This window comes from Cebus imitator, unplaced genomic scaffold (genome assembly GCF_001604975.1).
Source record: "Cebus imitator isolate Cc_AM_T3 unplaced genomic scaffold, Cebus_imitator-1.0 Scaffold248, whole genome shotgun sequence".
Taxonomy (NCBI): Eukaryota; Metazoa; Chordata; class Mammalia; order Primates; family Cebidae; genus Cebus; species Cebus imitator.
Window position 1 is genome coordinate 273,944 of NW_016107563.1, and position 25,905 is coordinate 299,848.

The 25,905-nt window shown below is 39.1% G+C and overlaps 1 protein-coding gene across 1 annotated transcript in view; it reads left to right on the plus strand.

The window, feature by feature from the left end:
• The window catches only part of PKHD1 (PKHD1 ciliary IPT domain containing fibrocystin/polyductin), a 364,705-nt gene that overhangs the window by 155,410 nt on the left and 183,390 nt on the right, over positions 1-25,905 (plus strand). The window contains exon 36 of the mRNA XM_037727929.1: positions 6,843-7,055. Coding sequence (XP_037583857.1) covers positions 6,843-7,055 — 213 coding nt within the window. The remainder of the gene's footprint in view (positions 1-6,842; positions 7,056-25,905) is intronic.

The following is a 25,905-nucleotide window of genomic DNA, read 5'->3' on the forward strand; positions in this document are numbered from 1 at the left end:
ACGGGGTTTCACCATGTTGACCAGGATGGTCTTGATCTCTTGACCTCGTGATCCACCCGCCTCGGCCTCCCACAGTGCTGGGATTACAGGCTTGAGCCACCGCGCCCGGCCTCAAACTTCCTTCTAAATGTACCTAGGTTTTCTTATATTTGCCACTAATAAAGCGGTGTGGGCATGCTTTTTAGCAGGAGTTAATGATGTTCATATTAATTAATTAGTCCTGTTTATCACACTCCTGACAACACAAATAATTCATTTTCTTTGGTATGAGTTTTTCTCCCTTCATTAGCATCATTATTAGTTCCTGTCAGTAAATGATATTTCAAAATTTCTACCAATTTATTGCAGTGTATTTAATATTTTTCTTCATAGTAAAAGGGACCAAGCCCAGGTTTATATATTTTACCACTAATCCTTGTAATCTGTTTCAAATCCTTTTTGGAACAAGGCAAGGTATATCTTCATTATAAAATTAAAATAAATCATGTATAAACAAGCCATAGGCAAACTTTCTTAGTTTCACACATGTTTTTCCTTACATGTAACTCTGAGAACAACCCTAATTAATTGAAAGCTACCAAGGAAGGTTTGTGGAAATGGATAGGATCTGAGCCTTTCGGTTGGGTGGTCCTGGGTTCTAATGCTTGGTTCTACCTATTCTGGGCTGGAATAGGTATAAAGGCCTCTTAGCCACATTCTGCTCTGTGAAATAAAGAATGTGATCTTTGTCTCATAGACTGGTTTTGAAGGTCATTTCAGACAATATATCTACAGATTTTGGCACATGGTAAGTGCTGAATAAACAGTGGCTTTCTTGTTTTCCCTGTAGTCTTATTTGAATTCCTGACCGTGCATCTCATATGTTGCTCAAGTGAAACTCAGTGATTACTGCAGCACAGGTGGTGTCAGGAAAACATGAGCCTCATGCTTCTATTAGTGTCCCATGCACATCTGACTGCATTCTTAAAGATGTAGACATCAAGTGTTCTAGAGTTGGAAGGAACCTCAGCAAACCCATGATTCTACCTTCTACTTTGTGGATGAAAACACAGACTACTGATAGGCACTGAATAGGAGAGATTTTGGTCCTGAATAATCTGAGGCCCAGCAATTGTGTGGGACTTACTGAGGGTCATTCAGAGGTCAGTAGTAGACTCGGGACAGGACCCTTGATTTCATTCCCTGCCTTCACCACTTTCTCATCAAGGTCAGTTTAGATTTCCTGACTACTTACAATGTGGGAGTCCTGTCATGCAAATCCATTTTCTACCAGTTGGATATAATTATGTAGGACATTAATGACATGTGGCGGTGAGGAAAAAATTTTAGTTAACATAAAATGTGACCTGTAGGACAGGTCACGTTTCTTCCTTCTTCTTCTCAGTGGGATTCGTGATTATTACTGAATTTCTATGTAATGACAATGAAAGGAAAAATTAAAGTCAAAATGGGTAGGGAATCCTTTGGAAGTCTGGTAACAGTATGGTACTGCCTTGGCATTGAGCCTGTGGACTGACCTTGCTGCTTTACCTTAGAGTATGAAATATTATACATGACATATTTCAAAAGGAGCAGTAACGGAGAGATGTTAGATGCGGATGGTCTAGCAGTGCTTAGGTGGTAGGGCACTTGTAGAAATTGAGCAGGTTGTAAATCTAATCACCTGGTGAGTTTGTCCTGCCAGATGCACAGACAAAATCAATTTAGCGACACTGTAGCATTGCATGCAGTAAAGAAAGCGTTTAATTGATGCAAGACCATCCACACCACTTGGGGGTTGGGATTATTACCCAAATCAGTCTCTCTGAAGGCTCAGCCATTAGGGTTTTCAAGGATAGTTTGTTGGGCAGGGGACTAGGGTATGGGGAATATTGTTTGGTTGGGGATGAAAGCTTAGGGGTATGGAAAACAGTCCTTGTGTGCTGAGTCTTGTCTTTAGGTAAGGGCCAGAGGATGGGTTGAGTCTTGAGTAATGAAGCTGAGTGAAGTCAGCTGCTGATCAGAAATACAAAACTCTAAAAAAAATCAAAAGATCAATCTTAGTTTCTACAATAGTGGTGTTATCTACAGGAGTAATTGGAAAAGTTGCAAATCTTGTGACCTCTGGAACAATGGCCGGTTATTGTTTAAATATGCTAAACATCTTAGCAGAATTTTGGCCCCTCTTATACTCCTAATTTTGTGGCCTTTCTTTAGTTTTACAAAGATGGTTTAATTCTGGAAAGGGCTATTATCATCCTTGCTTTAAGGTTAGACTATAAACTAAATTCCTCCCTTGGTTAGCTTGGCCTACACCTAGAATGAGCGAAGCCAGCCAGCCTGTGAGGCTAGGAGCAAGATGGAGTAAGCCATGTTAGATTTTTTCTCACTGTCAGAATCTTTGCAAGAATGTTTTCATAGCAATAATGGAGGAAGTGAAGATGGTAAGTGTGATTATAGCCACAGAGACCATTGCATTAAGGATTGAATAAGTATCAGACTCTAGACCAGGGATCTATAAGTAGTATTTCAATAAATCTCACCTTAATCTTCTGAGGGTGAAATTCTTACCATACTCATTTAGCAGTTGGAGAAATGGATACCCAGGCAGGATGTGTTATTCTAAATTGTGGCTGAAAGAAAAGGGCCCTTGAAGGAGTCTGGTCCAAGCATACATCCCATGACTGTTACTGATGGCCTATGGCTTGGACTTTAGAACTGAAGAAAAGAAGGTTTGAGGAAGGGATCTGAGGAAAGCTGAAGAGAAATTAGGGAAGATGTGGGCTCCATATTTGACTACTGAGTCAAACATTTATTGATCACTATCTCTGCACTAAGATGGAGGTAAACAATTGTCAATGAAAAGACTCAAACTCTGTAAAATATTTGAAGAGATTAATTCTGAGCCAAATTTGAGTGGCCATGGCCTGGGGCACAGTCCCAAGAGGTCTAAGTACATGTGCCCATGGTGGTAAGGCTACAGCTTTGTTTTATATGCTTTAGGGAGTCATAAGACATCAATCAATACATATAAGATGTACATTGCTTTGCCCTGGAAAGGTGAGACAAGTAGGGGCAGAGGCTTCCAGGTCATAGATGGATCCAAAGATTTTCTGATTGGCAGTTGGTGGAGTTAACTTATTAACTTATCTAAAGACCTGGAATCAACAGAATACAGTGTTTGGATTAAGATATGTGGTTGTGGAGCTCAAGGTTTTTATTATACAGATGAAGCCTCCAGGTAGCAGGCTTCAGAGAGAATAGATTGTAAATGTTTCTTAGCAGACTTAAAAAGGTTCCAGACTCCTAGTTAGCACTTTCCTGGATCAGGGTAAATATCCAGAAAGGGAAGGGAATTCTCTACAGAATGTAGATTTTCCCCACAAGACAGCTTTGCAGGCCCATTCAGGGTCTGCTATCTGTCATGTGATACTATACTAGAGTCAGGTTGGAATTTGGTGTCCTATTGCTACAAAGTCTGTTTTGTCAGTCTTGATGTCTTTGTTCTAATGTTAATGCTGGTTAGTTGTGTCTGAATTCCAAAGGGAGTAGGGTATAATGAGGTGTGTCTGACACTCCCTTCCCATCATGGCCTGAACTAGTTTTACAGTTTAACTTTGGAATGCGCTTGCCTAAGAGGAGGGGTTGATTCAGTTAGCCTGGGACTTAACATTTTATTTTTGGTTTACGTGGTAATGACAAAAGTATTTTTGCCTTCTTCTCTCCCTCTTGTTTCTCCAGTGTATGTTTAACTGTTTCCAGCTGTAATTTCTGGAAAGCAACAAAAACTCAACTCAATAACTTGGCACTCAGGATTTATGGCTACATTTAGCAGATGAAGAGTCTTTGCTCTCCACTGCCTCACACCAAGACTCTTCTTATTATAATAGAATCTGGCTTTGGAGCTATTTTGGGTACCTTGCTCTCTCTACATCCTTTACCCCCACTTTGCTCATTGAGACACTGTGTGGACTTAAGATTAAGTGTAAGAACAACATCGTTTCTGAGAAAATGGGAGTCTGTATATATGTTTGTATATAAAGGAAATAGAGGTGTTTAAATCAGAATCTCTAAAAAGATGTGTCCATTTACTCATTCACTCAACAGTTGATTGTGTATTGAGTGCCAACTTTTTTTTTTTTTTTTTAAGAAAATGAAAATCCAATTTATTCAGCTCCCGGGCAAGGTTCCATGGTCCCGGGGAAAGGGGCCAGGGAAGTCGCACCAACTTCCTGGAGCATAAGGTTTTTATAGGTAGGAGGAACGAGCAACAGCTGGGTGCTCTGATTGACTCCAGGGGAGTGGGATTGAGACGGGGTGGGTTCTCTGGTGGGAGAACCGGCCAGGAGCCTTGCATCAGCTGGAGCCTTCCAGGGGAGCCCTGCAGCAGAGCTAGGTGCTGAGTGCAGAGCCTGGTGCCGGGTGCAGAGGTGGCTGTGTCTGGCCTCCCGGCGAGGCAATGAGCCTTACATTTTGACCCTTTTGATGATATAGGATGCCGCTTCTTTCTGGCTACTTCCTGCTGAATAGGGGCGGAGTGTGGGAGAAGGGTCAGTTGGCTGGTGCCTCAGTTGGGAGTCAGACATAGGGTTGAAATAGCATCTGGTTTACGGCCACCCTGGAAATTTCCCTCATGCGGGCCTGTAAAAACCTGAGGAAGAAAAGGGGCCAACATTAACAGAAGGCAAACGACAATGATGGGGGTGATAATAGGGGTCAGCCAAGTAAGCAAGGGGGATTGCCACCAGTTAAAAGGTGAGACTGATGCATTTTGCTTCTTGCAGAGGTCCTCTTGGAGGCGATAAAGAGCGTTGACATTTTTTCCACAAGGCCTGTTTCATTGATGTAATAGCAGCATTGCTCCTGAAGAAACAGACAGATACCCCCCCGCTTTTCTGCTATCAGCAGATTAAGGGCTCGTCGATTCTGGAGAGTTACCTGGGCCAGTGACGTGATTTGTCGCTGGAGGGAGGCCAGGGAGGCGGCTGACGCCTCAATGGCCACACGGAGCTTGCCATTTGGGCGGCTGAAGTGACACTGTAGCCCAGGGCACTGCTACCCATCCCGATTGTGTTTTTCTAGCCACTTTTCTAGATACCAAGAATTTAGAAGTGAACAAAACAGATAATTCCCCTCAGAAAGCATGCATTCTAGTGGAGAGAGGGCAGAAAATAAACCTGTAAATATATAATATGCCTGATATCAAGTATTATAAAGAAAAAGACATTTAGGCAAGGGGTAGGGTGTGCTATTTTATATAGACTGGAGAGGGAAGGCCTTAGTGAGAAGTTAACATTTGAATAGAAACAAGGGAGAGCGAGCCATGGGACTGTCAGAACATTCTGATAATTCTGATAGCATTCTATATATTTCTGATAATTCTTATTCATGGGAATATGAGAAGAACATTCCAGAGGTAAGGGCTCATGCATAGGCCCTCAGGCCTGCTTAAGAACAAACAGGCAGGCCAATATGTGTGGAGCATATGCGTGAGTTTTAGAAAATGATATTAGAGAGGTACTGGAGGTTGCGTAGTAAATCATGAGGGACGTTTTGTTGCCAAATATAAGGACTCTGACTTCTGAGTGAGACGGGAAACTATTGTTGTATTTAGAAAAGAGGACCTCTGGTGTGTTGGATATAAAGACACAACTCTGACTCCTTTGTTACAGGATGGAAGAGTTTAATCTGGTGCTTTTGCAAACCACTCGCAGGAGGAAGATGGACTTAACAGCTTATTGAATTTAAAATGTTTATTCACATGGGATGCTTTAATCATTTTGACATTACTGAGAAAGTGCTATGTAAAATGTAAATATTCTGAATCCTTTTGAAGAAACATGTTATAAAGATGAAAAATCTTTTTAATTTTTAAATTATTTAATATCACAATACAAAATAATTCTATTATTAACTAATATTGTTGTGTTACTGAAAATTTGGACATCAGAGCAAAGTGGTATGTGCATCAGTTAAGGTTATCTGATGGCCTATAAGAGAAATCAACTTTTCTTTTAAAAATGATATTTATTGGGAAGGCATTGGGTAACCTGCTAATCAATGGAAAACAGTCTGAAAAATCAGGAACAGAAATACATAGGAATCAAAGCATTTGATGCGAGTAGGGGGCGGTGGGGCAGGTAGGGAGATTGGCAGGTGGTTGTCTCAGAAGCAGGTGTTCTTCTCAGGCTCTTTAGAATGCTACCACTGGAACTGAGATCTAAACATTTCCTACCTCTCTTCCCCTTTGCTCCGTATTTCTCTTAATGCCTGAGTATGTGACTCTGGCCATGGTAGGATAAGATGTCTTGTTTGACAGTCCCACTCAGCAATAGTCAATGGTCAGAGCAATAGCTCAAGGAAATTAGCATCTGTTAACAAAAGAAAGTATAATGGATGCTGATCAGCTAAATGCTACAAATGCCACAGTGTTAGTCCCAGTTACATTTCCTTTCACTATAATTCTTACAATTTTGGCACATCTTCTTCTATCCATATTTCTTGTATATGTCCCAGTTTTTTTAAACTTAATTTTATATGTTGTTAAATGGCAAAATTGGTAGTCTTGTCATACATTATTTAACCATTCCTAAATTGCCCAACATTTAGATTATTTTCATGAAAATGTAATAAATACAGCAGCAGAGAATAGTAATAGCTAACCTAAGCTGGCTGAATGGTAATTCTTGACTCCTAGATGTCTGGTCTACCCTACTATGCTTCTACAAGAGAGAGAGCAAGATAAAATAAGCCCACATTCCAGCAGAAGTATTTAGATGAGGGAGATTTCATTAGGCATTGAAACTGACAAAACAGTAAGCCTTATTCTCCCAAGAACTGACAATTTTTTCTTTGTCCATTAGGGGGCAAGCTGATTTTCCTGGCCCCAGGACCCATCGAGCTCAGAGCGCATGCCATCCTTGTTTCTGACGGTGGAGAGCTCCGGATTGGATCCAAAGACAAGCCATTCCAAGGCAGAGCTCAGATCACACTCTATGGGAGTCCCCACTCAATTCCCTTCTTTCCCTATGGAGTCAAGTTCCTGGCTGTGAGGAATGGAACTCTTTCCCTGCATGGTGAGTGAGGCAGTTGATCCGAGGAAGTGACGTAGAGCTGTGTCTAGCAATGGAAACTGATAAAATTATTTAAAAGTCTTTGATGATAGTTGCTAAGCCAACCAGATCAGTTAGAGCATGGTACTGTTTCCTTAAATAGCAAGTATAACCATTATGGTTTCGGTGGCAGATTATACCACAGTTCCCAATTATTTGCTCCCTTTCCTGTAAGAGGATTGTGCAAACTTCCATCCACTGTTAGGTGACTTTCAGTGCCTTCTTGTGGGTAGACCACACTTCCCAGCCCCTTTGCAAGAGCAGACTTAGCCTTGGAGTTGTCAGGGGAATGTGAGCAGAAATGGTGGACTACATGGCCAGGGGAAGGTTTTAAGACCTGTTATGATGCTTTAGCCATTTCGTTATCTTCCTGCCACTTGAGAATAGCCTGTCCCAGATAGGGGCAGTTCCTTCAGCTTCGAACCTGAATGAAGACAACATGGGGCAGTGCTGCAGCTGACCTACTGCTCTCATGTATGTGAGTGAGAAATAAGCCTCTGTCGTAAGCCACTGAGATTTGTGTTTGTAATTGCAGCATAACCTTGTGAAACCTGACTGATACAATTACTTAGCGTGTACTGATATCTCTTGACATGCAGTAGCCTGGTATCCCAAATCAAATGCAGACAACCTCATTTAGTTACTGAACCCTCTTCCTGTCTCCTCCCACCCCCTATCCCATGAACAGTGTTTAATTATAGTTCTGCTTAGAATCCTCTTACAGGCAGCAGGGGTGTTTAAGGATTCCTAGGAGAAAACGGATTAGGCTACTGTGTGTTTCCGCTCCAACTTTATTTGCCTTCTGATCATCTAATTCCACTTTGCAAAATGGACATTTTTCACCCTTGAGATTCAGGAAATTACTAAATGTGCCAGGATAATCCTTATTAACAACTGTAAAATGTCAGTATAAAAAAATGAGTAAGCATATTTCAGTGGGCATTTATATGCTTTTGGTTGCATAGCATGAGCCAAAGGCGGATCAAAAATGTGGGCTCCAGATAGTGACTCAATCTCCAGAAAACATAATGTCTACATTGATATTTCTATATTGGCATCACAAAATAACCCACTTATCATAGGATAACTGCCCTAGATGTGGGCATGGAGCTGTGCCGAGGAGTCTGCCATTTTTCTCTGTCCAGACTCTGTCTCATACCAACCACAGGCCCCAATCATTGTCTATCAAAAAGCACTCTCATGCCTCTTTTGGCTTACTGTGAGAGGAAGCAAGATCTTTCCCTCATGCCCACAGTGTTGACTGCAGCCTATCCGGGGTGCTAGACACTGGGCGTCAAATTTTGTGAGGTTAAAAATACTCCATAACTCATGGGACAGAAATTCAAAATGCTTACTCTGTTGATTCTATCATCAACTTTCAAGAGACCTTTTTTCCTCCTGTCTTCATCAGCAAGTACCTACACTGATTTTGTAGCCCAGGATCTATTCCACGTCAGCCATGGTTTTCAAATGTTTGCTCTAGCCCAGTGGCCTCTTAAGCCACCAACCCAATGTGCTGCTTTTTACTACTAAAAAAATGCAGCTAGGGAACAAGTTGGTATATATTTGTGGTTCAGCCTGCCCATAGATGGTCCAGAGGACCCTGAGGCTTAGGAGGAATCCTCAGATTTGAGAGCTACTGTCCTATATGATGCAGATAGCACAACTTTTACTGCAAACAGAAATTCAAATGAGGAAAAGTAAAAACTCTCCTAATTCTTTTATTCTGACTCTTTCATTCCAAGCTCATCTAATTCTCATGCTCTAGTGTGAAGAATCAGTGAAAGAGCTCATAAATGTATCTTTTGTGCCTGTATTTTAAATGTATCCTGTGCTTGTAAGCCTTTGTGATTAAGCAAATGTCAAGAAAATCCCTAATGCCGTCGGTTATAGTCAATATGGGGCAATTCAAGCAAGGTAAATGCCTCTAATATGTTTTGAAAATTCTGAAAGTTAAGAAAAAATGTTGCTACTCTAGCCATCTGATGTTACTGGATATTGAGAATGGGACCTTGTTTTTCTCTGCTTTCCTCATTTTCATCTCCTCCTTCCTCTTACTTCCCCCTCCCTCTCATTTATTCTCTTTCTCCCTCCTCTCTCTCTCCCCCATTTCCATCCTCCCTCTTCTTTATTCTCCTTCTCCCTCCTCTGTCTTTCTCCCTGTTTCCCCGTATTTCCAGATTAGGCCATTTTCAAAACTGGTTAAACATTCCCCAAAGGGTTTAAGACAGAGAGCTGACTAGGATCTCACCTGAATCACAGAGCTTGCCCGTTGAACACAGGCAAAGATCAAGCCATTTTCTATCTGATGTGCTGCTGCAACATCTCATGCATTTGAAAGAAATATTATGTAGAAAAGAGCTCAGCCATTTAGGTGAGAGGGATTCCCTTCGTGATGTATCTGTCAGAGAATCACAGTTCCACGTGCAGCTCATCAATTCTCTCCTGTCACTTCTCCCTCACCACCTGAGGTCTCAGACAGATTTCCCCTCCAGCATGGTGGTATATCATGGCTAAAATCATTACATAATTTCACTGGCCTTTTGCTAGAGCCAGAGGTGGGTCTGGTGATACCAGGGCTTTAGGAAAAAGCTAATTTTCTTTTACCAACACGTATGCAAAATAGTGAGCAACTTGATTTACTGCTTTGCACCCAGGAAGTCCTTAATGACCCAGCATTTACTCAGCTTCCCAGGATAATGTAGTGAGGATATTTACCAACTTTGGTGCACAGAAGACCATTTTGAGGAGATTTTTGTAAATCTAGATTTTTGGGCCCGGGAATGTACATGTGATGTGACTCAGGTGGCCCATTGACTACACTAGGAGAAACACTGGTTCTAGTGGTTAATTGAATTGGAATCAGAAATGGGCCCAGTTCTGCCACATATCAGCTATGACTTTCAACAGATCTTTAAAAAATCTGAAAAACACAGTTCCCACTTCATACACTTACTGCTTATGAAGTGCTCCGGAGTGTTGGGCACACAAAACAATGTGTTAGCTACTGCTCTTTTGACTATATGTATTTTTTCCCAAAAGCACTGAGTACCCAGTGCTGATTAGTGCATAATTCTTTTAGGGGTGAGAAAATGTGGGGCATGATGGTGGTGGGGGCGTATGTCTCAAAATCTACCTAGAGATTTTTCTCCTTATTAATTTTCTTGTCTATCTCTTTTCATCAGAATAACAGAAAGGTTTTAACTTTGGAGATCATGCGGTAACAACATTCCCAGGCATCTTCTGTTGTCTTCCCACCATCCAGTCAACACCTTTAGATTTTAATCTCTTTGGTGCAGCTGCTTCCCAGCCGTGGATAACCACCATTCCTGGGTGTGGTTACAATAAAGACTTCTTAGAAATGATTTGCATGGGTTCCAGTGCAGTCAGAAGCAGGGCACTGCCCTGCAAACGAGGCCCTTGGCAGACATTTGGTTTCTAATATTCAGCAGCATGTGGGCCTATGGATTCTAATTTAACTCCAGCTCAGGTCCTATGGAATCACAAACGGTCTGCATGTCAGTCTAGTCGCTTTCCCACCTTCTGCCTCCATCTCATTCTTCATTATTGCCCTTTGAAACCCTTCTGCTCCAGTTGATTTTTATCTTAGATTAAAATCACCAAGCAGACAGGCTTTGGTGTTCAGCTGTCACAAAGCAAGATGGAGTTGAAAGCACGTTTCATGTATTTCTTTGAATGTAGAAGAAAATACCACACCCTCATACACACACCTGCACATACACACCCACACTCAGCACTGTCTTTTCTGTTTCTGTTTGTTTGGGAGTAGATGGGGACAGAACAGTAGATGAGGACAGGTTCTGAGTTGCTGGTGGAGTTCAGATGGTTTAGTAACTCTGTCAGCTGCTCACTTGGATGTGTTAATATGACTAAAGGGTCTTGGGATTCCTCCAGTGTGGCAGTCTGGGGTTTGGGTAGCTGTAGTCAATAAGGAAATTTCACTCTTGCCTTTTGCCTTCATCACTCTGTCTGCCAATCCAGGTTCACCATCCAAACTGAGTGCCAATCACTTGTCACTTTTCAAGGGGGTTGCTGTCAGCCTGGGCAACTTAAATTTTTGACAATGTAATTATGGCTCTTGCTTCCACAGTGGGAATCTGAGCAGGATGGTGGAGGTTTTATTGATTGTTCAGCAGGGAAATTTATCAATGTCTCTCACTTAATTTCCAGTTCCTCCCTGAGAAATTTGGCTGACAGTTTCTTAGGAGGAAAACAGTCTCATGGCCTTGACTGGACTTCTGTCTTTGTCCTTTTCAAGAAATTACAAGATACAGGCATTAAATATAAATGGAAATTCCTGAGAAAAACTGGTATGTGGGGCATGATTGAAGAAAGCATGAGTGCAATTGCAAGGAACATGAGCATTTCGTAGGAATAAATAAAAAAAGCAGTGGTCTAAATAAGCAAGCTTAGATATGGTTTGTTTTCCTTCTAAAAGTACCAAGTATCTGCATGTAAATTCTATGATTTTTATGAGTACTGTGTTATGTGCAGTATTTTTGTAGTTGCTAGAGTGTAAGGCTGTCTTTAAGCATGATATAAAATGTATGGAACAGGTGCATGTGTGGGAGTGTATTTCCAGTCAGTGGTTTTCATATTGTGCTCCACAAAATCCAAATGTTTCCTGGAGGGGATTTAGGGGTTTTATAAACAATGAATATTGGAGGTCAAGTGATAAAGGTTTAAATTGCTCTAATAATTGATTTATCGCTTTTATCTCTGTTACATATTTGTGTTCAAAGTAATAGTGCATTAAAAGACAGAGTTCCACTGTTAAAATTGTGATTAAAAAACTTTACTAGGTCATTCTTTTAACTGTGGTATATGGATCCTTTTGAGGTGTCCTGGGCCGCTCTGCATGATTCCTATTTCCCCATGACTGATTTAGCTCCGGGACATTTTCAATAAAGTCTGTTCTTTGATGTAGGATAAAACTTTCTAGAGTCCGTTTTCATGTCATAACAGTTCCTCTTATCCAACAATATATTTTTTAAATCTCTACTCTTTTGTCATCTGATTAAGTTTCCCGTGCTGTCTCCTCTTGCCCCACTTTTGTCATCCGATTAAGAGTCTCCAATGCTGTCTATTCTTGCCCCATTCCTTACTTATTTCTTTTAGACCATGATTCCTCTCTTTTCTTCTGTCTCTCCTTCCCTTGGAATAGATACAAACCAGAGCTATGACATGCATTTTTATAGGTAGCTTTGTTACTGTTCAATTGTTTGGTTTTAGGGGACAGAAGCCAACTGCAAACAAACTTAGACAGAACTAAGGATTTCTGAATTTTTGTAATCAAAATGAAAGATGGAAAGAAAGACAATGGCCTTAGACGTGACTGCCTTCAGGGGTCTGAATGTCTGCAGGACTCACCCCTCCGTCTCTTACCCCAGCTGTCTCTGCGTGTATTGACCTCACTCTCTCCTTTTCCTTATTGCCTTCTTCTACATGGTTATTGATATTTCCTGATGTCATGTGGACTTTAATTTTTTACTAAAACCTTTGGTTTTGACTTCTCTTTCAGTCTGAAATCTCAAGGTGACTGAAACTCATAAACAGAAATATTCAAATATAGTAGAATACTGTTGTATAAACTCAACATATAAAGTTAATGTATAAATACTTAGGCTGTATTTAGGCTGAATAAAACAAGTGTGTGAGATCAGGCAAACAAAAATCCTCATTAAGTTACTAGTAAGGATCCCATCAAATAGAAGTTAAAAATACATATTATTGAAAACTTTTGCTGTTATTGAGCCCCAAATTAAAAAATCTCAATGTTGCTCCCAATTTTAAAAGCTTTATCCCAAGGTCTTAGGAAATCTCATTTTCTAGTGCTATGGATTTTTTTTTTCTTCTTGTGAACTGTGGATTTTCTCAATATTGAAGAGCTTCTCTGCTTTCTCCTAGCACTTATCGCCACATGTGATTTCATGGGGAACTTGAGCTGACGTGGTGTTTAAATTTGCCACAGGCTTGTGCAAATGCAAGAGATGGATTTTTAGGGATGTTTGGTAGATGCAAACCTTCCAGACAGAAGTCTGACTCAGACTAGATTTTATTTTACTTTAGTCACTACGTTCATCTATATTCTGTTGGATCCCTTTTCTTGTCCTGTAACAAAACCTTGGGTACCAATGGCTTTCCAGTTGTTTTCAGATATTGAAAATATCAGCCCTAATTAATCTAGTTTAAAAGTTCAGTCTCCTATTCATTTAATGTTCCCTTCCTCACCCTTAAAGCTTCAACTTGAGGCCTTTGGGGTGGTAGGGTCTGCTCCCTCACTCTTCCTCTAATCCTTCTAATTTCATATTCTCAGTGTTCGGGCAGATGGAAGAGGTAAGGTAAGAAGTTTACCAAGCTTAGTGCTTAACAGTGCACCTATATCCTCTGTTACGTGTTGCTCCCTCTCTGAATAATGATTGCCGACTGTTGAGTCTCCCTCCTAAGATGCCTGCATGAAATCACTGGAGTCCAGAAGGAGGCCTTTCTGCTCCACATTTTCCTAATGTGGAAGCCCCACCTGGGTTTGCAGTCCCCTTAGCATCCAGCTTGGGGATTGGTCTTAGGTGGAGTACTAGGAAGTTAGTTCAAGCTAAGCTATCTTCCCTAGAGTTCAGCTATCCAGAGGAAACTTACAAATCCGCATGAAAGACGTTCCACTTATCACCCCTTTCTCTGCTCTGCTCTTTCTCTCTCTAATTATTTTCCCTGCTTAGAAAGGCATGAGCAGCTGAGCAAAATAGGCTGCATATGCAGACATTCAACCTGGGAAAAAGAAGCCAGTCTCTCCTTCTTACAGGTCACTCTATGATTGATACTTATGCAGCCCTCTTGCTTTGCTTAATAAGAGAGAAGTAGTTCCATGTCTTGTTCTATAGGAAGGAGAGGAAAGGCCGGGGTCAGCTCACCCAGGCTGATGGCTCATCCTCATCTCTCAGGATTCCTTTGAATCTCCTTGTTTTTGGTCATTCATAAACGATGAGGTGGACTCTGTTCCAGGGATGGCAAAAATGGCAGAGTTAGATTGGCTCTTTTTTAATAATCCCCAGAGAGATGTTTTTTCCCTGTCTGTGGCTTCCCTGTAATGTGGGGTGATTATCATTTCCTGGTCCCATGCACGTGTCCTCCTGCTAGGTTCTGGAGGAGCAGAAGTCCCACTCAACAACCTGTTATGTATGGAAGAAGGGTCCCCTAGAGGGATGTGGGGCTGAAGGGGAGAGCAACTGTCATTTTATGGTTGTGGTGTGGCTTTGATTTGTTGGTTTTTATTTAGGACTGGGAAGGAAGGAAGATTAGATAGAGGGGAGGAATGGAGAAAGGACGATGAGGAAAATTAAAAATGTATTTATTGCTTTTTCTAATCTTAAATTTAAATGAACTTTAATACGTGTTTGGGTTCTGGTAACTGGCATGTTGTGGTAGATCATAATTACCAAGTTGAGTTAACCCCAGCGAGTGTGGTCCTAGTGTGCTTGAAACACTAGCGTGGTAGGACAGCCAGTGACTGATGAGTGGGCCTCCCTTTTGAGCAGATAAAGATCGACCCTTGGCTCTATGTCCTCTAAAATGTAACCATCACCACCAACAAAAAATAAGGTAAGGTTTTTTTTTCTTTTCTGTCGAATAATAATAATTATTTCTTTCTGTCAAAATGTATCTGCTAAAATCTCATTGATCTGGACAAGAGTAACCTTGGAATAATCTTTAAGAAAGGGTTCCTTAATAGTATAAACCACACTTTAGGGGACTTGTTTAAACACATTTAAATGAACATGCTGTTTTTAAGATCTTTTAATTTTAGGTGTTTGCATGTAAATATATACTGCTAATTAGAAATGAGTTCTAGCTATTCAATAATCCAAGTACAGCAGGAACCCCACTTAGAAACACATTGTAAGGTACTTGAAGCTTCTATATATACTTGAAAGTGTTGGCATTACTCAAGTCTTTTTTTGGTTTAAGTGACAGAAAACCCAATTCAAACAAAAAATAAGAGCACTTATTACCTCACAACTGAAAAAAACTTGAGGCACAGCCGAGTCCAGTGCTCCAATGAAGTCATTAAGATTTTGTTTCTCTGCAACTCTTGATTCTGCTTTCCCCTCAGTTGACTTCATTTTCAGTCAAACTCTGCCCTCATGGAGGCAGAAATGGGAGTCCTGTGGCTCCAGATGAAAGACAATGCCTCTTTCCCATTGGCTGTTCGACCTCTGACATATTTCAACATCTCCCCATCACCATTTCACATCTCTTCTGTTTCTTCCTTCTTAGCTTTTAACATTATTTTATGTATTATGTATGGTTTACTTACCACATTTTTTGTAGTTATTTTATTGCCTCTTCCAGAACAATATATACCTCATGTGGCACAAGGATTTTCCTTTTTTTTTTTTAAATTTGCATTACCTAGAACAGTGCCTGGACTCATAATATGCTTTTAAAAATATTTTTTTTGCTTGAATAAGTGAATGAAAAGCTTGAGAAAAAGCCTCAGGATTAACTTTGGCTCCATTTGATTTATAATCCATTAGAGAGAGAGAGAGAGAGAGAGGAAGAGATAGAGAAAGAAAGAGGGAGAGAAACAGAGAGAGAGAAAAAAAAGTAGATAGAGATTCCAAGGCTAAAGGCATAAGAACCAGGAGTACCCATGGTGTAAGTTGTAGTGTGAAAGTCTGCAAACTGGAGATCCAGGAAGAGCCTATGCTTCAGTCCAAGTTTGAAAACCAGATAAGACCAATGTCTCAATTCGAGTTACTCCATACTTAGCCTTTTTGTTCTATTGAGGCCTTCAGCTGATTGGATAAGGCTCATCTACATTAAGGAAGGCAATTTTCTTTATTCAGTTTACTGATTCATATGTTAATCATATCTAGAAATACCTACCTACATGCACACACACACACACACACACACACAACAATTAACATTTGGCCAAAGGTCTGGATACCCCGTAGCCCAGTCAAGTTGATGCACAAAATTAACCATCACAGTCACCAAAGAAAGCCTCATAACTGACTCTGTATCATATTTTGGACACATGAATTTTTGAAGCCTCTCAACTTGACACAAAGCTTCTCAAGGGAAAGTAACTAGCTCCAAGGTTCATCTCTTCCTTTAAAAATTTCTATAGTTTCCATTTTCCTGCTAGGATATGAGGATCTTTGCTGGCATTCCGCATCTTCTCTAGATGAGCTCGACTTTGCTCAGTCATGGAGTACTCACTCATTCATCTTCCCCTAGGTAAGTGTGAGGAACCTGGGCCCTGGAAGTAGACTGCTTGATCCAAATCCCATTTCTACCATGAACTAGCTAGTGGCCCTTGAAAAAACCCTTCAGTGTTTAGGTTCCCACATCTATAAAATGGACATTATTTTAAGACGTTTCTCATATTTGTTATATGATTTAAATGAAACATGTAAAGTACTTATCACAATGACAGATGTTGATCAACTACTCAATAAATGTCAGTTATTACCCATTATTAGTCTAAGGATGGGACAATGTTTACTGTTTTCTATTAAATTCTCAGCTAGAAACCTGGTTGTCATTCTTGAAACCTCCTTTAACATTCCTCTTATCATGGCCATCACCAAGTCTTGTTGATTTTAATTCTTGCATAACTTGTGAGCTTATACACTTCTCTCTACCGCCATCACTGTCACCTTAGTTTATGATACCTTAAACTTATGCCTGGATTATTGTGTAAGCTTTCAAACTTATCTTCTAGTTGTCACTTTTGTTCTTTCCAATTCATTCTTTGCCTTGGAGCCAAGGTGATCTTTTAAAAACACAAGTCTGTTTATATTATGCTGCTGCTCAAAACTCTTCAGTGGCTTTCCATTGTTTCTAATATAAAGTCCGAAATTTCTACCATGGCTGTTAGGTGCTATCTGAATTAGGTTCCTGCTTATACCTGTCCTGATTTTCAACTCTCCCTCTGTGTCACTCTCATGCTTCAGTAATAACCTTCTTTTAGGTTACTAAATGGTTAATGCGGTCTAGATTTTACATTTTTTACATTTTTGAGTACCACAAGAAACTCAACTTTGTTAAGTAAATGGAAAGCTACATAGGCAGAAGTGTGTGATTTTTCCTTCAAAGAGAATTCTTCCATATGCATCATCAAAGCAATACTATTAATAGTATTGCTTTCAGCCTGGTCATGGAAAAAGAGTATCATTGAATTGGGTATTATATTCAGTATTTGTCAAAATTGGATTTTACCTAGATCCTGGCACTTTATAATTTTCAAAGCTGCTTCCCATTCTTTCCTCTCATTTAACTCTCAGAACCACCCTGTGAAGTATGAAAGACTGGGGTTGTTACTTTCATTTAAGAGATGATGAAACTGGAGCCTGGAAGGGAATATAACTAAAATTCATTCCATTTTCCTCATTGACTTCAGATGCACATGGGCTCGCTTCTATTTTGTGTACACATAGCTGGTATTTACTTGTGGCAGAAAGACAGAATATACCTCTTTCTGAAACAGTCTCCTCAATTTTTACTTTTCCAGCTTATTTTGAGATTCCAATTGGGGCTTTCTTGCTTATGGCTCCCTTTGTGACATTCTTGATAGAGGTATAAAGAACTAGTTTCTTTCATACCTCATTTAACTTTTAGTACTTCTATGGAGTTTTCTGATCTTTGTGATGGCAAATCTACAGATATTTTATCTTATAGTTTCTGCCTTTGATTTTATGTTTATCAATTCTTTTTTTGTGCAATGACTATATAAGAATTTACCTATTGGTTTTTTGGTGCTTTTATTGTTTCTTTTTCTTTTTTTTTCACATTTGTGCCTGTCTTTAACTAGGGTCAGCAAACTATGAGCGATGGACTAAGTCTGGTTCATTTCTTGTTTTTATACACAAAATTTTATTGAGGCACAGCCACACACATTTGTTTGGGTATTATCTATGATTGCTTTGCACTATAATGACAAAGTTCAGTCATTATGACAGAGATCACATGGTCTGCAAACCCAAAACTCTTTACTCTCTACCTATTTTTTTAATAGAAAATGTTAGCAGACTCTTATTTTAATCAATCTAGAATTTATTCTGATATAGTTTATGTTATCTATTTTTTTTTCAAATGAATAGCCAATTTTCTCAGCACTATTTATTCAACAATAGGCTGAAAACTGACTACCACATATGTCCATGTCCTACTCTTTGGAACCCATAAACATTACCTTAAAAATTTGGCAAAAGGAATTTTGTAGATATGATTAAAGATCTTGATATGAGGAGTTTATCCTGGATCATCCATGTGGACCCCACATAATCACATTGGTCTTTATAAGAGAGATATGGGAAGAGTCAGTCAGAAAAGAAGGTGATGTGATGGTGTGGCAGAAATAGAAGTGATATGCTTTGAAGATGGAGGAAGGGGCCACAAACCAAGGACTACAGGCAGCTGTTAGATGCTGAAAAAGGCAAGGAAATGGTTTTTCCTCGCAGAGCCTCTAGGAGGAAGCATTCATGTCAACACTTTGACTTTATCCCAGTGAAACTAATTTCAGAATTCTGCCCTTCAGAATGTTAAGGTAATAAATTTGTATTGTTTTAGAAGATGTATTTTGTGGTAACTTAGTTATAGGAGCAATATACTAGGTATGTTTCTTGATATAGCAATGCCACTTTTGGGAATTTATCTTAAGGAGATAATCATAAGTATGCACAAAAATTATGCCCATGAACTCAAACAATTCAATAATAAGAAGACAAACTAACATGGGCAAAGGACCCGAGTAGACATTACTTAAAAGACAACGAAAAAATGGCCAATAGGAATATGAACAGGTGCCCAACATCACTAATCATCAGGGAAATGCAAGTTAAAATCACAGTGAGATATCACCTCACACCAGTTAAAATGACTATTACCAAAAAGATAAAAGATAAGTGTTGGTGGGGAGGTGAAGAAAAGGGAGTAAGGCCTTTACACTGTTGGTGAGAATGTAAATTAGTACAGCCATTATGGAAAACAGTATAGAAGTTCCTCAAAAAATTAAAAGTAGAACTACCATATGATCCAGCACCCCCATTTCTGAATATATATAGAAAAGGAAGTGAAGTTAGTATGTTTAAGAGATACTTGTACTCCCATGTTAATTGTAGCATTATTCACCATAACTAAGATGTGGAATTAGCCTAAGTGTTCATCAATAGAGGAATTAATAAAGAAAATGTGGTATACAATGGAATACAATTGAGCCTTGAAATAAGGAAATTCTGTCATTTGTGACAACATGGATGAACCTGGAGGACATATGAGAAATGAAAAAATTCAGGCACAGAAAGAAAAATACCACATGGTCTCACTTACATGTCCACATGTTTAAAAGTTGAACTCATAGAGGCAGAGGAAGAATTGTAGTTGCCAGTGGCTGCGAGGAAGGGGGTTGAGGAATGGGGAGATGTTGGGAAAAGGGTACAAAGCTTTTGTTAGCCAAAGTTAAATAAGTTCTGAAGATTTGTTGTGTAGCATAGTGATTATAGTTAATATTAATATATTGTACACTTGAAAATTGCTAAGAGAGTAATCTTAAATGTTCTTACCACAAGACAATGATAAGTATGTGAAGTCATAGATATGTTAAGTAGTTTGACTTAATTTTGCCATAATGTATACATATATGACAACATCATGTTGTATGCCAAAAATATATATAATTTTTATTTGTCAATTAAAAACAGTAAAAGGAATGCTCACATCTGCATTGCCTATGAAAGAAAAATATTGAAACAAATTAAATATGAAGAAATAAGGGATTATAAAATAAAATATACATATTTAAATGAAATACCCTCATATCATTATGGTAACAAATAATATGTAATGGAGCTGAAAGGTGTTCCCACTCTATTAAGTAAAGAGAATTCATAAAATTGTAGGTACAGAATTATAATTTTTTTGCTTAAATAGGAAATTTTGTCAATATATGGACATAAAAAAGTAATGATAGAAAAAGTGTGTATTAATCTGTTGTATTAAGATCCTGAGTGGTTTTGTCTTTTTTTTTTTTTTCTTCTCTATAGTTTTGTTTTAAACATTATACTTTTGTTGCTTTTCTCAAAAGAAATTACATTGCTAAAAATTAGCCCTTTTTCTCCTGTCACCTCCACTCCAAATCATAAACAATGGTGATGATTATCAAAATGATTATTTGATCAAAAATACATCCAGATTTGTATCTGTTTGGTGATAATGAACAGAAGTAGGTATTGAAGACATTTTATAGAAGCCTTTAACTCTAACCAAGTGGATTTTGCATCTCTCATTGAAGGATGTTTCACTGAGGTTTGGATGGTGTAAGAGGATGTTTGTTGAAGTGGCCTGACTTCTTACAGGAGCTAGAAACAGGGTCCCAGATGTTTCCACTTATGTTACAATGTGCTATTTCCTGGGTATTTTAAGCTTTATTCTTTGATTCTTCTAATTTATTTTGAATCAAAGTAACAGCCATAAAGCTCCAACTGGGTAGAAACAAAAGTTTCCTTTCCTTTAATATCTATATAAAAGGCCATTAATCAAAGTATGGCTCATAGCACTTTTCAAATCTCAGTCTTTAGTTAACCTTGGTCTAAACCCTTGTGCCAAAAGAATGGAAAGAGACTCGTGTTCAAACCTGGAAAAAGACTTTGTGCCCAACTCCTTTTCATCACAGTGTAGACATGTTTGCTGCTAAGCTGTGGATATAGCTAGTTGATCTGAACATTCAGAGGATCATCCTGGCCCACCTTCTTCTTCCTTGCCACATGTGCCTATATATATATATATATATATATATATATATATATAATTGCACTTTAGCTTCTGGGGTACATGTGCAGAACATGCAGGATTGTTGCATAGGTACCTACATGGCAATGTGGTTTGCTGCCTCCATCCCCCCATCACCTATATCTGGCATTTCTCCCCATGTTGTCCCTCCCCAACCTCCTTACCCCACCACTGTCCCTTCCCTATTGCCCACAGGCAGACCCCAGTGTGTGATGCTCCCCTCCCTGTGTCCATGTGTTCTCATTGTTCAACACTCGCCTGTGAGTGAGAACATGTGGTGTTTGATTTTCTGTTCTCGTGTCAGTTTGCTGAGAATGATGGTTTCCAGGTTTATCCATGTCCCTACAAAGGACATGAACTCATCGTTTTTTATGGTTACATAGTATTCCATGTTGTATTTGTGCCACATTTTCCTTGTCCAGTCTATCATTGATGGGCATTTGGGTTGGTTCCAGGTCTTTGCTATTGTAAACAGTGCCGTCATGAATATGCATGTGCATGTGTCTTTATAGTAGAATGATTTATAATCCTTTGGATATATACCCAGTAATGGGATTGCTGAGTGAAATGGAATTTCTATTTTTAGGTCCTTGAGGAATCGCCACACTGTCTTCCACAATGGTGGAACTAATTTACACTACCAGCAACAGTGTAAAAGAGTTCCTGTTTCTCCAGATCCTCTCCAGAATCTGTTGTCTCCAGATTTTTTAATGATCGCCATTCTAGCTGGCATGAGATGCTCAGTGTGGTTTTGATTTGCATTTCTCTAATGACCAGTGATGTTGAGCATTTTTTCTTGCTTGTTAGCCTCATAAATGTCTTCTTTTGAAAAGTGTCTGTTTGCCCACTTTTGAATGGATTTGTTTGTTTTTTTTCTTGTAAATCTGTTTTAGTTCTTTGTAGATTCTGGATATTAGCTCTTTGTCAGATGGGTAGATTGAAAAAAATTTTTCCCATTCTGTTGGTTGCTGGTTCACACTGATGATTGTTTGTTTTGCTGTGCAGAAGCTCTGAAGTTTAATTAGATCCAATTTGTCTATTTTGACTTTTGTTGCCAATGCTTTTGATATTCTAGTCATGAAGTCCTTGCCTATGCCTATGTCCTGAATGGTTTTGCTTAGGTTTTCTTCTAGGGTTTTTATGGTATTAGGTCTTATGTTTAAGTCTTTAATCCATGTGGAGTTAATTTTAGTGTAAGGTGTCAGGAAGGGGTCCAGTTTCTGCTTTCTGCACATGGCTAGCCAGTTTTCCCAACACCATTTACTAAATAGGGAATCCTTTCCCCATTGCTTGTTTTTGTTAAAGATTAGATGGTTGTAGTTTATTTTACTGTAAGGTGTCAGGAAGGGGTCCAGTTTCTGCTTTCTGCACATGGCTAGCCAGTTTTCCCAACACCATTTAATAAATAGGGAATCCTTTCCACATTGCTTGTTTTTGTCAAAGATTAGATGGTTGTAGATGTGTGGAATTACCTCTGAGGCCTCTGTTCTGTTCCATTGGTTTATATCTCTGTTTTGGTACCAGTACCATGCTGTTTTGATTACTGTAGGCTTGTAGTATAATTTGAAGTCCGGTAGCATGATGCCTCCAGCTTTGTTCTTTTTGCTTAGAATTATCTTGGCTATGCTGGCTCCCTTTGGGTTCCATATGAAATTTAAGGTGTTTTTTCCAGTTCTGTGAAGAGAGACATAGGTAGCTTGATGTTGAATCTAAAAATTATTTTGGGCAGTATGGCCATTTTCACAATATTCATTCTTCCTAACCATGAGCATGGAATGTTTTTCCATTTGTTTGTGTCCTCTCTTATATCTTTGAGCGGTGGTTTGTAGTTCTCCTTGAAGAGGTCCTTGACATCTTTGTTAGTTGTATTCCTAGGTATTTTATTCTCTTTGTAGCAAGCGTGAATGGCAGTTTGCTCATGATTCGACTCTCTTTAAGTCTGTTATTGGTGTATAGGAATGATTGTGATTTCTGCACATTGATTTTGTATCCTGAGACTTTGCTGAAGTTGCTTATCAGCTTAAGGATATTTTGGGCTGAGACAGTGGGGTCTTCTAAATATACAATCATGTCCTCTGCAAATAGAGATAATTTGATTTCCTCCTATCCTAATTGAATACCCTTTTATTTCTTTTTCTTGCCTGATTGCTCTGGCTAGAACTTCCAATACTATGTTGAATAGGAGTGGTGAGAGAGGGCATCCTTGTCTAGTGCCAGATTTCAGTGGGAATGCTTCCAGTTTTTGCCCATTGAGTGTGATTTTGACTGTGAGTTTGTCATAAATAGCTTTTATTATTTTGAGGTATGTTCCATCAATACCTAGTTTCTTGAGAGTTTTTAGCATAAAACACTGTTGAATTTTGTCAAAGGCCTTCTCTGCATCCATTGAGATAATCATGTGGTTTTTGTCTTTGGTTCTGTTAATGTGGCAGATTATGTTTATAGACTTGCATATGTTGAACCAGCCTTGCATCCCCGGGATGAAGCCTACTTGATCGTGATGGATAAGCTTTTCGATGTGCTGTTGCAATTGGTTTGCCAGTATTTTATTGAAGATTTTTGCATGTACATTTATCATGGATATTGGCCTGAAGTTTTTTTTTTGTTGAGTCTCTTCCAGGTTTTGGTATCAGGATGATGTTTGTCTCACAAAATGATTTGGGAGGGATTCCTTCTTTTTGGATTGTTTGGAATAGTTTCAGAAGGAGTGGTACCAGCTTCTCTTTGTATGTCCGGTAGAATTCGGCTGTGAATTCATCTGGACCTGGGCTTTTTTTGGTTGGTAGGCTATTCATTGCTGCCACAACTTCAGCCCTTGTTATTGGTCTATTCACGGTTTTGATTTCTTCCTGGTTTAGGCTTGGGAGGGTGCAAGTGTCCAGGAGTATATCCATTTATTCCAGGTTTACTAGTTTATGTGCATAGAGTTGTTTGTAGTAATCTCTGACAGTAGTTTGTATTTCAGTGGAATCGGTGGTGATACCCCCTTTATCGTATTATATTGCATCGATTTGATTCTTCTCTCTTTTCATTTTTATTTATCTGGCTAGCAGTCTGTCTGTTTTGTTGATCTTTTCAAAAATCCAGCTCTTGTATTTATTGATTTTTTCGAAGGTTTTTTTTTGGTCTCTACCTCCTTCAATTCTGCTCTGATCTTAGTTATTTCTTGTTGTCTGCTAGCTTTTGAGTTTTTTTGACCTTGCTCGTCTAGCTCTTTCAATTTTGAAGATAGAATGTCGATTTTAGATCTTTCCTTGCTCCTCATGTGGGTATTTATTGCTATAAATTTTCCTCTAGACACTGCTTTAAATGTGTCCCAGAGCTTCTGGTACATTGTATCTTCATTCTCGTTAGTTTCGAAGAACATCTTTATTTCTGCCTTCATTTCATTGTTTATCCAGTCAAAATTCAAGAATCAGTTGTTTAGTTTCCATGAAGTTGTGTGGTTTTGAGTTAGTTTCTTAATCCTGAGTTCTAATTTGATTGCACTGTGGTCTGAGAGACTGTTTGTTATGATTTCTGTTCTTTTTCACATGCTGAGGAGTGATTTATTTCCAATTATGTAGTCAATTTTGGAGTAAGTGCAATGTAGTATTGAGAAGAATGGGTATTCTGTGGATTTTGGTTGGAGAGTTCTGTAGATGTCTATTAGGTTTGCTTGGTCCACATCTGAGTTCAAGTCCTGGATACCCTTGTTAATTTTCTGTCTCGTTGATCTATCTAATATTGACAATGGAATGTTAAAGCCTCCCAGTGTTATTGTGTGGGAGTCTAAGTCTCTTTGTAGGTCATTAAGAACTTGCTTTATGTATCTGGGTGCTCCTGGATTGGGTGCGTATATATTTAGGATCGTTAGCTCTTCTTGTTGCATCGATCCTTTTACCATTATGTAATGCCCTTCTTTGTCTCTTTTGATCTTTGTTTTTTTAAAGTCTATTTTATCAGAGACTAGGATTGCAACTCCTGCTTTTTTTTTTTCCTCTCCATTTGCTTGATAAATCTTCTCTTTCCCTTTATTTTGAGCCTATGTGTATCTTTGCATGTGAGATGGGATTCCTAGATACAGCACATTGATGGGTTTTGCCTTTTTATCCAGTTTGCCAGTCTGTATATTTTGATTGGGGTATTTAGTCCATTTACATTTAAGGTTAATATTGTTATGTGTGAATTTGATCCTGTCATGTAGATGCTAGCTGGTTGTTTTGCCCATTAGTTGATGCAGTTTCTTCATTGTGTGGATGCTCTTTACCATTTGGTATGTTTTTTGAGTGGCTGGTACTGGTTGTTCCTTTCTATGTTTAGTATTTCTTTCAGGAGCTTTTGTAAGGTAGGCCTGGTGGTGATGAAATCTCTGAGCTATTGCTTATTCATAAAGGATTTTATTTCTCCTTCGCTTATGAAGCTCAGTTTGGCTGGGTATGAAATTCTAGGTTGAAAGTTGTTTTCTTTAAGGATATTGAATTTTGTCCCCCACTCTCTTCTGGCTTGTAGGGTTTCTGCCGAGAGATCTGCTGTGAGTCTGATGGGCTTCCCTTTGTGGGTAACCTGACCTTTCTCTCTGGTGGAGAAAACATGCCCTTAGCATTTTTCCTTCATTTCTACCCTGGTGAATCTGACGATTATGTGTCTTGGAGTTGCTCTTCTTGAGGAATATGTTTGTGGTATTCTCTGTATTTCTTGGACTTGAATATTGGCCTGCCTTACTAGGTTGGGGAAGTTCTCCTGGATAATATCCTGAAGAGTGTTTTCCAGCTTTGATTCTTTCTCTCCATCATATTCAGCTACATCTATCAAATGTAGATTAGATCTTTTCACATAATCCCATATTTCTTGGAAGCTTTGTTCATTTCTTTTCACTATTTTTTCTCTAATCTTGCCTTCTTGTTTTATTTCATTGAGTTGATCTTCAATCTCTGATATGCTTTCTTCTGCTTGGTCAATTTGGCTATTGAAACTTGTGTAGGTTTCCCGAAGTTCTAGTGCTGTGTTTTTCAGCTCTATC